Source organism: Penaeus monodon, chromosome 41 (genome assembly GCF_015228065.2).
Source record: "Penaeus monodon isolate SGIC_2016 chromosome 41, NSTDA_Pmon_1, whole genome shotgun sequence".
Lineage (NCBI taxonomy): Eukaryota > Metazoa > Arthropoda > Malacostraca > Decapoda > Penaeidae > Penaeus > Penaeus monodon.
The window spans coordinates 4641297-4656845 of NC_051426.1; the positions used below are offsets into that span (position 1 = coordinate 4641297).

General features: G+C 45.2%; 1 protein-coding gene across 1 annotated transcript in view; it reads right to left on the reverse strand.

Annotated features, from left to right (window-relative positions):
- Positions 1-15549, reverse strand: part of LOC119598349 (protein EFR3 homolog B-like) — a 69843-nt gene that overhangs the window by 24746 nt on the left and 29548 nt on the right. The window contains 10 exon segments of the mRNA XM_037948001.1: positions 201-373; positions 647-739; positions 1097-1287; positions 1544-1715; positions 2433-2481; positions 3692-3792; positions 3927-4097; positions 4278-4420; positions 6308-6434; positions 7235-7311. Coding sequence (XP_037803929.1) covers positions 201-373; positions 647-739; positions 1097-1287; positions 1544-1715; positions 2433-2481; positions 3692-3792; positions 3927-4097; positions 4278-4420; positions 6308-6434; positions 7235-7311 — 1297 coding nt within the window.

Genomic DNA, 15549 nt, shown 5'->3' on the forward strand with positions numbered 1-15549 from the left:
TGAATGAGATTAGGTTGCAATCAACTAAAATCAGATATCACCCCTTCAAAAATGTTTATCTGACATAAACAAAAAATCCTCACATAAATAAATTTGACAAACTAAAAAGCAAATAGCAAATCCTTACAGCAAAAAAAAAAAATCTTTAAAATCAGCCCAGCCAACAGCACCTCACCAGCCACCATGTGCAAATATCTTACGTTGGTTTGGCAAGCTTCTCGATGTTCTGGTGGCGGTCAATGAGTGTGTGGAGAATTTGCTGCACCGTGAGACGGACCTCAGCGTCACTCGAGACGGAGAGGCGCATGAGACGAACCAGGAAGGACTGTGCAAAGGTGGTTGAGTACTGCACCGTCGTGTACTTGGTTCCCACCTAGAGAGACGTGAAGCTACAGTCAGATCAGCAGAGTGTGCAGGGTAGGAAGGCAACAGTCCCTCTGCAGTTATCAAGCATGTGTCAGAAGGTCAACAAAATAGAGAATCTATACAGAATTAGAATTTGGAGAAATTGGAAAAGAGGAAGGCAAGGAAGAAGTAGAAAAAAGAAAATGAAGATGAAGATGATGAATAAGAGGAAGAAGAAGAAGAAGAAAACGATGAGAAAGAAAAAGAAAAAGAAGATCAACTTTCAGAAGGCAAGCCTGACCTTGAGAAGTGACTTGAGGAGCAGATGCTGAAGTTTGACCTCTGCCTCGGGTCGCTGAGAACCTCCATCGTCCACTCGGTCACTGCCCGGCACCTGAAGCAAAAAATCAATAAAGAAACAATTAGCCGATTTACATTGGTAAATCCACTCTTACTACATTCCATATGTCTCTACATGCATAACCATACCTCTTTATGCACATACCATTACATCTCTAACCATATACCCGTACCACTCTATCCATAGACCCATACCATTCTATCATCTATTCACTACCCACATATACCAAAATACCAAAAGACTACATACCCATACCCCTTGATCCATCCACTTCTACTCATACCTCTCTGTCCCCCATTCACCCATTCCCACAACCAAATGAGTCTGGCATCTTCTGCCATCGCTTGAGTGCATTCCACAACCTCCACCTGCCTAGACCCACTCTCCTACCTTATTCAGGATGAAGACCATGGAGTCGATCTTCTGATAGTCAGGCAGGTGGTTGGCGTATTCTCCTAGGGCATGGATTAACGTCTCCTGGTACATCTTCTCAGCTGAGCTCTCCTTTCCACTCACTCCACCCACCACCGAGGAACGGATGTGCTCCAGTAGGGAGTTGATGATCTCAATGACCGAAGGGCCTGTCCAGTGGGGAAGGAGAGGAGAGGTGCGGGAAAGAGGAAGGAGCGAGGATTAGAGGTTTTAGTAAGCTGGGCATAGAAGTGTTGGTAAACCACATGCTTTGTACGTGTACTGTGAAAAAATTTACAAAATAAAGCTATCGTCTTTCAGTTCTATTTTTAATTCACTTGTGTTTCATTTCTTCAAAAAAATAATAATACAAAATAAATAAGTCACACCTATGGGACCCCCAACTTGCTTCCCTCTGCCTCTTACCTATGCATTCTCCCGCAGCAATTGGAATCACCTTGGAAAGCACGTCTGCGATGCCTGTCCTTATCTGCGCTGGTTCGCTGCTCTTCTCATTGAGGTGGGCCATGAGGAGCTCTATCACTGTGATGCTGTACTGAGCCTATGGGGGGATAGATGGAACAATGACTATGCTAGTCTCTCAAAAAGATGTGTTTTTGGAAAGGTAGGTGTAATGTTAGGATTTTGATAATGAATGTGATAATATATCTGATCAAGTGTAATCCAAAGTGCTGGGGAGTTGGTGTTTAAATTGCATCAATACTGTAGCTGTTTCCTTCTCAACTGTCTAAACATTGCAGGTTTCTCCGTTTTAGTTTAGAACAAGATGACAGGAAGAAATACAAGTCTCTAAAACCCTAGGTTGGTGTCATGATATATCTTGTACAGGAAAGAGGGTTACAAAATAATTATATAAAAAAAAGGCTCCGATTGCAAAGCCACCAAATTTAAAGGGGCTTCTTATACACAAAAAAGTTCCAATACCATATACATACTTTAACTCTTTTCAGTGTCGAAAAGCCCTACGTTCTTGAAAATACTAAAACTAAGCATTAGCACACGTTTATAACAGATATTGCGTGTTTCCCCTCAGTGCGGTTGCCCTTTTAGACTTTTAAGGTAACTCTGCTTCCACAAGCAAAAGGGGGATATTCCCGTGCGCCAAAGAGTTAAAGGGAGACTCATAGACTTCTTTAAAACATTTTTTTTTTTCTTTTTTTTTTTTTTTGTATTTTTGTTATCTTTTTTTTTTTTTTTTTAGTACCTGCTTTATTACTATATTTTCAATTTTTTTCTGGCTGTAATTTGGAAATATAAAAACCCTTTTTATGGAGTACTGACAATCTTAAAAGACCTGCACAGAAAAGCTGTTGTTGACCCCCAGTCCCTCGTAGTCCAGAGGGCTGGGGGACGAAAAAAAAAATGGAAAAAAACAAATGAAAAAAAGAAAAATTTTTAAAAATTTAAGAGAAAAAAAAGTGGCGGAAAAAAATAAAACAAACTAAAAAAAAAATTTTGGGAAATTATACAAGAAAATAAAAAAAGGAAATAAATCCCTCAAAAATTTAAATATACAATAAAAAAACAATCTATGAGAAAAAAATCATTAAAAAATCAAAAAATTACAAAGAGAAATAAATCCGAAGGGAAACCTCACTCAAGAGACGCAACCGGACCACCAATTACGGGGAAAAGGGGTACAACTTTTGGATGAAATTTACTACTGAATTTCTCGGGATTTCCTTAAGTTGTCTTTACTTAGAAACTAAAAATATATAATAATAAAAATTTGGGTCCCTCTTTAAAGCTAAAAAAATACAAAAGGGGTCACAAGAAAACATAAATTGTGTCATGGAAAATACATTCCCCCCCCCAAACACACACGAAAAACACAAAAAAAATAACAAAAATAATTAAAAAAAAAAACCTGCTCCCACATGAGCAAAGGCTTGATGCGTTGTGTATTTTCCATAAGTACCCGAGAAACCACCCCCCAGGCACATTTCCGCCTTCTGTGGCCCTTCTCCCCCTCATTCTGGTTTTTTGTCTGGGGGTCCTGATCTGGGTCATTCCCGCAAAAAATTTATTTTTGTTGGGGGTTGGCTTGGTGGGTTAAAAACCCCTCCTCTGCCTGCTCTCTTTTTCTGTAAATGTTGTAGGCATTTTTTTTTTTTTTTTTTCCTTAATACCTTTAAACCCCTAAATGCGGCAAAGTGTAGGAGGTGCCCCTCTAAACTGAGCAGTTTTCCCAGCTAGCTTACCCTTGACACAATAAAAATATTACACCCGCTGCTTTAGCTTAGTAATGAACAGTCCCCTTGGGTTTCCAATTTGCATTAAAAAAATATTATCCTTCTCCGGGAAATTCCCATGAAACCCAAAATGACTGCATAGTGGTCCCGGGCAAAAAGGGGTTATTTATAAATACTAAATTCCCTAATTTTTCTGTTTCTTCTTAATGCTATTCAAAAACGGGTTTTTGGCCCTAAGTAATTGGCCTACCCTCCTGGGAAAAAAAACAGGAAATGGATGTTAAAACAGTAAACTTGGTACTTCATTAAAAAATGAAAAAACAATTCCTCAAAGCTTGGAGGAACAAAACCCATGCACTACCTTGTTCCCTGCATGTTGTACGGGGATGGGACTTTTCTCCAGTTGTTTGGAAGCCAGATGTTCTCGCCAAGGTTGTCCCAGTCAGTCTTGCGTACAACGCCCTGATTGCGGGAAAGACAGGGTGATGAAAAACTTAACAATAAGAGTTCACTGCGACAACAATAAAAAGATGCTTTTATCATGTCACGGTTTTCCAAAGCCCACACAAGAAGGTGCCCCATGCAGGATAGCCCACCTGCAGCCCCTTGATGCCAGCTGTGCGTAGCTGCTTCCGCATGACCTCTTCGTCCTCACTGGCATAGCACATGGACGAGAACTTGCTCACCAGGAAGTCATAACGGCGGTGGTAGGAAGGTGTGTCTTCACGGATATTGGGAAAACTTCTAAAACTGAAAGGTTTAGGGTTCTGGGAGAAAAGCCCAATTTAAAAATAAAAAAATTTTTTTTTTAATGATAATGTCAACTTATTTAGTACCCAAAATATTTGGGGGCCTAAAAGCAACCCCACACTAAGTCAAATAAACGAGAATAAAGTAAGCCCCAAAGGGCCAAACGCGCTCGGCCCCACGTCCCCTTTAAAACGCACCGAGGGGGGGCCCCGCAGCTGCAGTTTGGGGCCGGTCGATTCCAGAAACTTCTGCACCTCTGCAAAAGTCGACAAAGGGGTTGGGTTTTTGGGCAGGGCACACACAAGCACTGGTCGAGGGCACCCATGAATTTGACATACCCCTGAAAAGGAAAGGGGGAAAGTTGAGCACGGGAGCATCGCAATTTGAAAATCACTTTTCATGTCTTTTCTTGGGGAAGGCTCACTGATGTGAACTAAAATATGTCCCCACCACACACGTGCATATTACATACATTCATATATACCTACATACATACATACATAGACAAATGCACATACGCATGTGCACACACACTCATACACATATACATACACATGCACATGCATGAATGCACACACACAAAAAGATAAGTTCTGATGAAGAGTTTACTGTAATTGCTGCATGAGAATTTGAACATTCATGAATACTTCATTAAATTGACTGATTATTCAGTTTCTGTTAAATGCAAATGGCATTAATGGATCTCTCATCTACAGGTTCATCACCTTTTAGCAAATTTCTGATGCTTATCCATGAAATCTTTTTATTTATCCAATGACTCCATTATCAGCTACCTGTTTCTGACCATCATCTACCTCACTTTTTCACTTTGTTCTTTTCTCTGTCCCTCTCCCTCTCTCTCCCTCTTTCTCCCTCTCTTCCCCTCCCTCTCCTTCCTTTTCTCTCTCCCTCCCTCTCCTTCCTTTTCTCTCTCCCCCCTCTCCTTCCCTTTTTTCTCTCCCTCCCTCTCCTTTTCCCTTTTTTCTCTCCCTCCCCTCCTTCCTTTTCTCTCTCCCCCCCTCTCCTTCCCTTTTTTCTCTCCCTCCCCCTCCTTCCTTTTTTTTCTCTCCCCCCCCTCTCCTTCCTTTTCTCTCTCCCCCCCTTTCCTTCCTTTTCTCTCTCCCTCCCTCTCCTTCCTTTTCTCTCTCCCTCCCTCTCCTTCCTTTTCTCTCTGCCCTCCCTCTCCTTTTCCCTTTTCTTCTCCCTTTTCCCTTCCTTCCTTTTCCTTTTCCCCCTCTCCTTTTTTCCTTCCCTCCCCTCCTTCCCCCTCTCTCTCCCCTCCCCCCCTCCTTTCCCCCCCTCTCTCTCCCCCCCCTCTTCCTCTCTCCCCCCTCCCTCTCCCTCTCTTCCCCCTCCCTCTCCCCCTCTCCCCCCCCCCCCCCCTCCCTCCCTCCCCCTTCTCTCCCCCCTCTCCCCCCTCTTCCCCCTTCCCCCCCCCCCTCCCCTTCCCCCCCCCCCTCCATCGCCCTCTCCCTCCCCTCCCTCTCCCCCCCCCCCCCCTTTTTCCCCTCTCCCCCCCTCTCCCTCTCCCTCCCCCCCTCCCCTCTTCCTCTCCTTTTTTCCTCCCCTCCCTCCCTCTCTCCCTTTCCCCTCTCCCCCCCCCTCTCCCTCTCTCTCCCCCTCCCTCCCCCTTTTTCCCTCTCCCCCTCGTCCCTCCTCCCCTTCTCCCCCCTCTCCTTTCCCTCTCTCCCCCTTTCTCCCCTCCCTCTCTCTCCTCCCTCTCCTCTCCTTCCCCTCTCCCTCCTCTCCCTCTCTCTCTCCCTCCCCCCTCCCCCTCTCCCCTCTCTCTCCCCCCCCTCACCCTCCTCTTCTCTCTCCTCCCCTCCCCCTCTCTCTTCTCCCCCCCCCTCTCCCTCTCTCTCTCTCTCCCCCCCTTTCCCTCTCTCTCTCTCTTTTTCTCCCCCCCCCTTCCCCCCCCTCTCTCTCCTCCCCCTCTCCCCTCCTCTCTCTCTCTCTCCCCCTCTTCCCCCCTCTCTCCCCCCCTCTTCCCCCTCTCCCCCTCTCTCTCTTCCCCCTCTCCCCCTCTCTCTCCCCCCTCCCCCTCCCACCACTCTCCCCCTCCCCCCCCCTCCCTCCCCTCCCCCTCCCCCCTCCCCTCTCCCTCTCCCTCTCCCCCCCCCCCCCCCCCCCCCCCCCCCCCCCCCCCTCTCCCTTTTTCCCTTTCCCTTCCTTTCTCCCTCCCCCCCTCTCCCCCACCCCTGCCTTCCCCTTCCCTTCCCTCCCTCACCTGTTTTCCTCCTGTTGATGTCCCTGTAGAGCCTGTGCGCGAGGTAGTCCCCGATGCGGTCCAGCTTGTCAGGGGACGTCATGGCATACCACATCAGCTTGTCCATGTTCGACTTAACGAGGCCATCCTGCAGACAAGGACATTTTACTCTTATATCCGTACATCCAATTGACGATGGGACTGAAATGCGCGCCTTGGGGGGCACCGTTTTGTTTCCCCAAAGCTTTTGGTTCCTGCTTTTTTTGCAATGAGCGCAATTCAGTGTTTGGGTGTTGTGCTTGTTTGTTTGTTTGTTGTATGCAAATCACCAATTGCTCTTCTGTTAAAAGGAGTGGCGTTTAACATATTTTTTTTTGGCTCTGCCAATTATTTATTCTTCTCAGTTACAATACCCCTCACATGAAAAAAATGGGGAAGTATTTTTAATCGTGCAAAAACAAGATGAGGGAGATATCTTAACATGAAATCTGCAAAATACTAACCTTAAAAAAAACAAAAGGAAAAATTTCATAGACAAAATTTGATGCTGGAAGGGGTGACCACAAAAGAAAGGGGGAGAAATTGCTACATTCTGAAATCAAGTGAAACTGACGGAAGGGGGTTTAAGGGCATACACGGTTGGGAAGGTGGCAGTGGCTCAGAACAGGTCACATGTTTTACCAGGGTGGCAAGGTGGCAGACATGGTTATAAATGCCAAAAAAGCAGTAGGTTAACACACGAGTGATAAATAGCCATCTGGGTGTCCTATATGAAAGGGTGACCCTGTGGGAGATGTGGAAGAGTCGCATGGTGGCACCCAGGAGGTGGAACGCAGGAAAGGTGACGCGGCACTCGGAAGGGAGGCAGGGTGACGAAAGGGAGGCAGGGAGACAAGCGGAAGGCAACAGAGTGACAAAAGGGTTAGGAAGGGTGGCAGCCATTCTCACCTCGGGGTTGGCCGGGAAGATGTTGTCCACCAGCCGCTTGTAGCGCGGGCGGAAGGCCGAGCAGCAGCCACAACAACCTGGAGGGGAAACAAGAATTTATTTCTCAGTTGCTTTTTCATGAGTATTAGTTGCCCCTTACTTATAACTTACTCATGCACTTGACTGTGTATCTCTCTCTCTCTCTCTCTCTCTCTCTCTCTCTCTCTCTCTCTCTCTCTCTCCTCTCCCTCTCTCTCTTCCCCTTTTCCCCCTCTCACACCACTGTTTTTCTGCTCCCCCCCTTCCCTTTTTTCCCCTGCCTCTTTTTTCTTTCCTTTTTTTAGTCCCCTGTATTTTTCTTTCCTCTGGCTCTGTAAAACTCTCCTTTCCCTTTTTCCCCATTTTGGGCCTTTTTTTTCCCGCCCTTTTTTCCGTCTGTCTCTCTTTTTCTTTTTTTTTTCTCCTCTCCCTTTTCTCTCTCTCCTCCCCTTCTCTTTTCCTCTCTCTCCTCTCCTCTCCTCTCTCTTCTCTCTCTCTCTTTTTCCCCTGTTTTCTCTATCTTTTTGTTCCCGTCCCCCTTTTTCTTTTTCCCCTTTTGCCTTGCCTCGGGCCCCTGCCTCTGTGGGCCCCTGTCTCCCCCCCTCATGCATTCAGGGGAATACACCCTTTTTACATAAACAGTTCCCCGAAAAACCTATTTACAAAAACAAAATTTATCCCCTAAAAATTTACTCTTTTATTTAAAATTTTTCTAAAACCATGAACCCAATGAACTCTGTGAAAAATAAATTTTAAAAAGCAAAGGGAAAATTTTTCAAAATAAAAGAAACCTTGGGATATAAATTATGTGCTTTTCCCATTTTTATTACTTATCTATCATTATAGATTGGGTGGGTGGGTGGATGGAGGATGGATGGATGGATTGGGTGGATGGAGGATGATGGGTGGGTGCATGGTGGATGGAGGAGGGGGATGGATGGGGGGGGTGGAAGATGGTGGGTGGATAGACAGTGGATGGATGACCCGAAAGAAAGTAGCTAATAGCTTTGACAGGGCAGATGTAGATGATGGACTGAAAAGGGTGGATCTATAAAAAAACCAAACCTGTCCCCTTTCACTTTATCGACTTTTCTATCTCTAAAGAAAAAAAAGAGTTGGAGAAAAGATATATATAAAAAGAGTTTAAAAATATAATAAAATAACAAAAAATTAAAACCAAAACGCACTTTTGTAACCTTTTCTGCCTAAAAAACCCCGACGCTAAAAAAGTAGTGCAGAAATTTACGTTCGTGCTGCCTTAATGGACGGGGAAACCGGGGAGGGGGGGGGGCCGGGGGGGGGAAAGGGGGGGGGGAAAAAAAAAGGGGGGGGGGGGAGGAGAAAGGGGAAAAGCAAAAGGGGATGTAAAGGGGAATGAAAAAGAGGAAAGGGGGAGGGGAGAAGAGAGAGAAAGGGTGGAGAGGAAAAGAGAGAGAGAAGAGAGAGGAGAGAGAGAGAGGAAGAGGGGGAGAGAGAGAGAGAGAGGGGAAGAGAGGGAGGAGGGGGGGGGGAGAGAGAGAGAAAAAGAGAGAGAGAAAAAGAGACAGAGGAGGAAAGAAGAGAGAGAAAAGAGAGAGAGGAAAGAGAAAAGAGAGAGAGAGAAGAGAAGAAAAGGGAGAGAAGGGAGAGAGAGAGAGAGAGAGAGGAGAGGAGAGAGAGGGAGGGGGGGAGGGGGGGGGGGGAGAAAAGAGAGAGAGAGAGAGAGAAAAGAGAGAGAGAAAAGAAGAGAGAGAAAAGAGAGAGAGAGAGAGAGAGAGGGGGGGGAGGGGAGGGAGAGAGAGAGAGAGAGGAGAGAAGGGAAGGGAGAGGGAGAGGGAGAGGGAGGGGGAAAAAAAGGGGGAAAGGGGGGGGAGGGGGGGGGGGGAGGGGGGGGAAGGGGGAGGGGAAAGGGGGAGAAAAAAAGAGAGAAAGAGAGAAGAGAAGGGGAGAGAAAAGAGAGAGAAGAGAGGGGGAGGAGAGAAAAGGGGGAGAGGGGAGAGAGAAAAAAGGGGAAAAGAGAGAGAGAAGAAGAGAAGAGAGAGAGGGGAAGAGGGAAGAGAAGAGAAGAAAAGAGAGAGAAGAGAGAGAGAGGGAGGGAGAAGGAAAAGGGGGAGAAAGAGGGAAAAGAGGGGGAGGGAGAGAAGGGAGAAGAGAAGGGAGAGAAGGGGGAGAAAGAGAGAAAAGAAGGGGGGGGGGGGGAAGAGAAAAGAAGAGAAAAAGGGAAGAAAGAGAGAGAGAGGGAGGAGAAGAGGGGGAGAGAGAGAGAAGAGGGGAGAGAGAGGGGAGAAAAGAGAGAGAGAAAAGAGAAAAAAGAAATGGAGAGGAGAGGGGGTGTGGGGTTTTTGGGTGTTGGGGTGTGTGGGGTGGGTGTGTTGTTGTTTTGTGGGTGGTGGGGTGTTTTGGGGGTGGGGGGTGGGTGGTTTTGTGAGAGAAAAGGGAGGAGGGCGGGGGAGAGAGGAGAGAAGAAAAGGGGAGAGAGAAGAGAGAGAGTGGGGTGGAGAGAGAGAGAGAGTGTGGGGAGAGAGGTGTGAAGGGAAGGTGTGGTGGAGAGAGAGGAGAAAAAAAAGGGGAGAGAGAAAGGGGAAAGGGGAAAAGAGAGAGAGGGAGGAGAAAAGGGGGAGAGAGAGAGAGAGAGAGAGAGAGAGAGAGAGAGGAAGTGGAGAGAAGAGTGTGGGTTTGGGGAAGGAGAGGGGATGTGTGAGAGAGAAAGAGGAAAAGTGTGTGTGAAGGAGAGAGAGAGAGAGTGGTGAAAAGGAGAAAGTGTGTGTGTGGGAGAGAGTGAGAGGGGAAAGGGGAGAGAGAGGGGAGAGAGAGGGGGAGGGAGAGAGGAAAAAAGAGAGAGAGAGAGAGAGAGAGGGAGAGAGGGGAGAGAGAGAGGAAATAGAGGAGAAAGAGAGGGGAAAAAGAGAGAGAGAGAAGGAAAAAAGAGAGAGACAGAGAGAAAAGAGAAGAGAGAGAGAGAGAGGGGGAAAAGAGGAGAGAGAAGGGGGGAGAAAAGAGAGAGAGAGAAAGAGAAGAAGGAGGGGATAACACGCGAAGACAAAAATTTCACGAATCCCAAAAAGGGTTTCCCCCCCCCTCCCCTCCCCTTTTCCCCCCCTCCCCCCCCCCCCCCTCCCTTTTTAAACCCCCCCCTCCCCCCCCCCCTCTCCCCGCCCCACCCCGCCCCGCGCCCTCATGTTTTTATCTTCATCACCCTCATCATCCCACCTTTAAACACCCTCCCCATCTTTTTGAACACCCCTCACCATCATCATCACCATAAACCTTATCCCCAATCACCCATCATCTCCATCAACCCCCTTCACCACCCCTCACCACCTCATCCCCCCCCAACCCCGGGGCCAAAAATAGGCCCCCGCCGCCCATAGGCCCTGTAAACCTACATGCCGATCAGCTGATGTGCCGCAAAGCGTCCGAAGCACGCGCGGGACGCCGGGAAACCCACCCAACGATTCCCCCTTTTTTTTTTTTTTCTTTACGCAAGGTAATTTTTGAGGGGGGGGGGGGTTTTCGTGGTTTGGGGTGGGGGGGGGGGGGTGAAGGGTAGTGGCTTTTTGTTGGTTGTTGTTGTTGTTGTTGTTGTTGTTGCTTTCTGCTTTGCTGCTGTTGTTGTTGTTTTGTTGAGTTTTCCCTTTTGATGTTTTGGGGATGTTTGGTTTATATGATGATGATATGATGAGTTTATGATATATGATGATGAGATGATGATGATGTGATGGTATGGTGATGGTGATGAGGTGATGGGATGATGGTGATGGTGATGTGGTGATGGGTGGTATGATGGTGGGGGGTGATGATGGTGGTGGTGGTGGTGGTGGGATAGATGTGTAGTTGTAAAATAATTGGGGGGGTATTGGGGTAGTAGTATTGTTCGTTGTTGGTCCTTTGCTCCCGTGGCTGAGTTTGTTACCGCTGTACTTGTTTTGTTTGTCTGAGGCTGTGGCTGCTGCGTCTGCCGTGGTTGCTGCCGCCACCCCGGCCCACAGACAGGCTTCGCTCGAACACGTTAGTCCTTGCTGTGGCTTTTGGAAATTTATAGAATAACGTCCTTGCTTCGTCGAGGTCCATGTTGCTGTTGTTGTTGTTGTTGTTGTTTGTTTTGTTGTTGTTGTTGTTGTTGTTGTTTGTTGTTGTTTTTGTGTTGTTGTTGGTTGTTGGTGTTGTTTGTTATATCCTGCTCCTATTTCCTTTACTTCTCTTCATTCTATACATGTTTTCCTAATCTGGCTTCAATATTTCGAACCAAAAATAGTGTGGGATTAAATATGGCTTCTTGGAGAGGAAAAAAACTGAACCACATTATGTAATTCCTTCACCGAACACGTACGATTGAAGAAAGAGGGAAATGTGAAAAAAGGTAAAAAGGAATGAGAGGATGATGTGATGATGATATGGGGATGATGATGGGATGATGGTGATGGGGTGTGGGGATATGGTGTGATGGTGATGGTGATGATGATGATGATGGTGTGATGAGGGGATGTGGGTGGTGATGATGGTGGATGGTGATGGGATGATGGTGATGGTATGATGATATGATATGAGAAAAGATAATGAAAAATGTAATGATAATGAAAATAAAAATGATAATGAAAATGATAATATAAGATAATGATAATGATAGATAATGATGATAATGAGGTGTGGGATTGAGGGGGAGGGAGGTGTGATGGGGGATGGGAGGGTGATGAGGGTGGGGTGAGGTGAGGGTGATGGTGATGGTGATGATGATGGGATGTGTTGGGATGTGTGATGATGGTGAGGTGTGTGATATGGTATGTGATGTGTGATGTGGGATGATTGGGTGATGGTGGGATGATGAGATATGCAACAATATAATAGATAAACGAAGATAATATACTGTTATAAACATCAAAAACTTTTATAGAATGCATAAAAAAACAAAAAACATAAAAACCCCAAAACAATAATAAAATAATAAAAATATAATAATAAAAAATAATAGTAATAAATAATAAAAAATAATAATAATAAAAAATAACATAACATCATACACCAAAAATTGCACTTAAAACGAGCAAACCCTTTTTAAAATCACGCGCCTAATCACCTTTTTCCCAAAATAAAACAAGGTCCATGGAAAAAAACAAAAAGGCGACCATCACAAAAAAGGGCCAATCAGCTCCCTTCACGAATGTTTAACTAACCAATGAGAGCGCGGGAAAAACGCCCACCGGCCAATCAGATTGTTTGATATATCCAACGACCAATGAGAAAGCGAGAAAAAGGCTAACAGCCAATCAGGTCATTTGACACATTTTTTGGCCAATGAGAAAGCGAGATAAAGGCTAACCGCCAATCAGATTGCTTAATACATCCAACGAAAAAACGGGGACACGAGATAAAGGCCAACCGACCAATCATCTTCCTTGATGTATATCTTACTAACCAATGAGAAGGCAGCAAAAAAGTCCACGGCAATTAAAATTTTTTAAAAAAACCCAATGAGAAAACGAGATTTTTTCTATCAATGACAAGGCGAGAAAAACGTTGACCGGCTAATGATATATATATATATATATATATATATATATATATATATATATATATATATATATGTGTGTGTGTGTGTGTGTGTGTGTGTGTGTGTGTATATATATATAAGTTGTAACCAATAAGAAAGCGAGAAACCCCGTACGAACCAAGCAAATGACCTGAAATATCTAACAACCAATGGGAAAACGAATAAAAAATAAACCGGCCAATGGGAAAACGAATAAAAAATAAACCGGCCAATGGGAAAACGAATAAAAAATAAACCGGCCAATGGGAAAACGAATAAAAAAATAAACCGGCCAATGGGAAAAACGAATAAAAAATAAACCGGCCAATGGGAAAACGAATAAAAAATAAACCGGCCAATGGAAAAACGAATAAAAAAATAAACCGGCCAATGGGAAAACGAATAAAAAATAAAGCGGCCAATGGGAAAACGAAATGAACTCATGCCGCCTGGCCCATCAGACTGCTTAATCGTCCGTTAATCAATCAGCGAACAGCTAGTCATGTCCAAGAGATGATCACAAATAAAAAGGAAATCCCGCATCTTAATTGGATAATCAGATTTCTTTACACAGGCCTCTAGCCAACAGCTGAGGCTTCTTCACGCACAGCCTATATTCAAAAGCTAAGATTTAACAGGTCTATATTCAAAAGCTCAGACTTCACATAGACCTACATTCAACAGCTGAGACTTCTTCGCATAGGCCTATATTCAACAGCTTAGATTTCACATAGGCCTATATTCAACAGCTGAGACTTCTTCACACAGACCTATATTCAACAGCTAAGATTTCACATAGGCCTATATTGAATAGCTGAAGAGAAGCCGAGGCAGCCACCCAGTCGATTCGCCAAGCAAGATTGCTTCTGAACCACGAGAAATACCCACAAATATGTGATTAAGGGATTACTCCGATTACCTGCCTTTGCAACCGGTGAATAACCAAATAAATGCAGCATGCTGATTAGTCAGACAACCTGACGGGAACCACTGAGAAGAAGCTAGGTCATCGGCATGCGAATTCGGCGGGCGAGGCCATATCATCAGAAAAATGCTGATTACCAAGGTCATGTCACACCACCAATCTAAAGAGGCTATGCCATAATGCTGAGAGAGAGGGGGGGAGGAGAGGGAGAGGGGGAGAGGGAGAGGGAGAGGGAGAGGGAGAGGGAGAGGGAGAGGGGAGGGGAGAGGGAGAGTAGAGAGAGAGAGTAGAGAGAGAGAGGAGAGAGAGAGATGAACGAGAGAGAGGAGAGAAGAGAATAGAGAGAGAAGACAGAGAGAGAGAGAGAGAGAGAGAGAAGGAGAGAGAAGAGAGAGATAGGAGAGAGAGAGAGAGAGAGAGAGAGAGAGAGAGAGAGAAAGAATGTAAAAAGGTCATGTCAACAAAATACTTTTGATTACTGGGGCAATGTCATCAACAAGCGCATTATATTAAAGTGGCCATATCATAATAAAAATAAAAAAATAAAAAAATAGACCTGGTCATCTCTACCACAAAAATCTAAATTCCAGAGCCAAGCGTGTTACCTTCCTGTTTCCGACCGAAAGAGCAAACTCGACCTGACCTCCAAGCGTCATTGACCCCCGAGGCAGAGCGAGGCAACACCTCCTCCGGCCAATCAAATGCCAATCTGTCAGCCAATGAGAAATCGACGTCCTCCGCTAACAAAAGCCTGTCAATCTGATTCCTGACCACGCCCACTCGCCCTCCTGAAACCCCCCGCCCACCACCTGACCCATCACCCCAACGAGCTCCAGCAGGAGAACCAGCAACGTAAACTTTCGATTCCTGACAGACAGAGGAGAGTGGGTCCTGCACGCCAGCTAGCATGAGAGAGCCTCTGCATCCAGCTCAAGTCGGAAGGCCTTGCAGGGTCGGGCGCAGCCAAAACACGAGGCACAAGGGCGGCAACGTCACCAGGTACAGAACAAGTCCCCAAACGCAATTCAAGGGCACACCGTTGCTTGCCGTTATAATTACTACTAATTTTGTTATTATTTTTATCACTATTTATATTATCACTCATTATTATTATCATTATGTATTCTTTTTATGATCATTATTACTATTATTATTACTACTACTACTACTACTACTACTACTACTACTACTACTACTACTACTACTACTACTACTACTACTACTTACTACTACTACTACTACTACTATCATTATTATTATTATAACCATTACTAATATTATCAGTTTCATCATTTTTATTATCATCATCAATACTATTGTTATCATTATTATCATTATTATTATCATTAATAACTAGTTTTAAGGAATTCATTGTATCTGTGCTACGTTTTACGGCAATTTTGAAGACTTTGACTGCCTGGGACAGGAAGACTTTTCTTATTGGTTATATGGTTATTATCATAATGCAATGTTATATAACGCTATTTTGGGGGAAGGCGACAGGGCAGACAGATATACAGACACATGGATAAAGACACGGACAGACACAGATATAACCAAGCATTCACACAGACAGACAGACGAATAGACACAACGTAGATAAACAGACACATAAAAAATCAGGCATGCAAATCAACTACAGACAGGCACACAATTCAAGCTGACAAACCGACACTTACGACCCAGACTCACTGACAGAATTATTCACAAACCGGCACAGAAAAAAATCACTTACAGGCAGGCTACTTACAAAGACAGACCGGCAGGTCGGCGACCCGACAACCCATAAAGACGGGTCGAAATTAGGCAGACAGACAGGGAGAGGACCCAACAGCCCTAAAAAGACAAAAAAGAAAGCCTTAAACA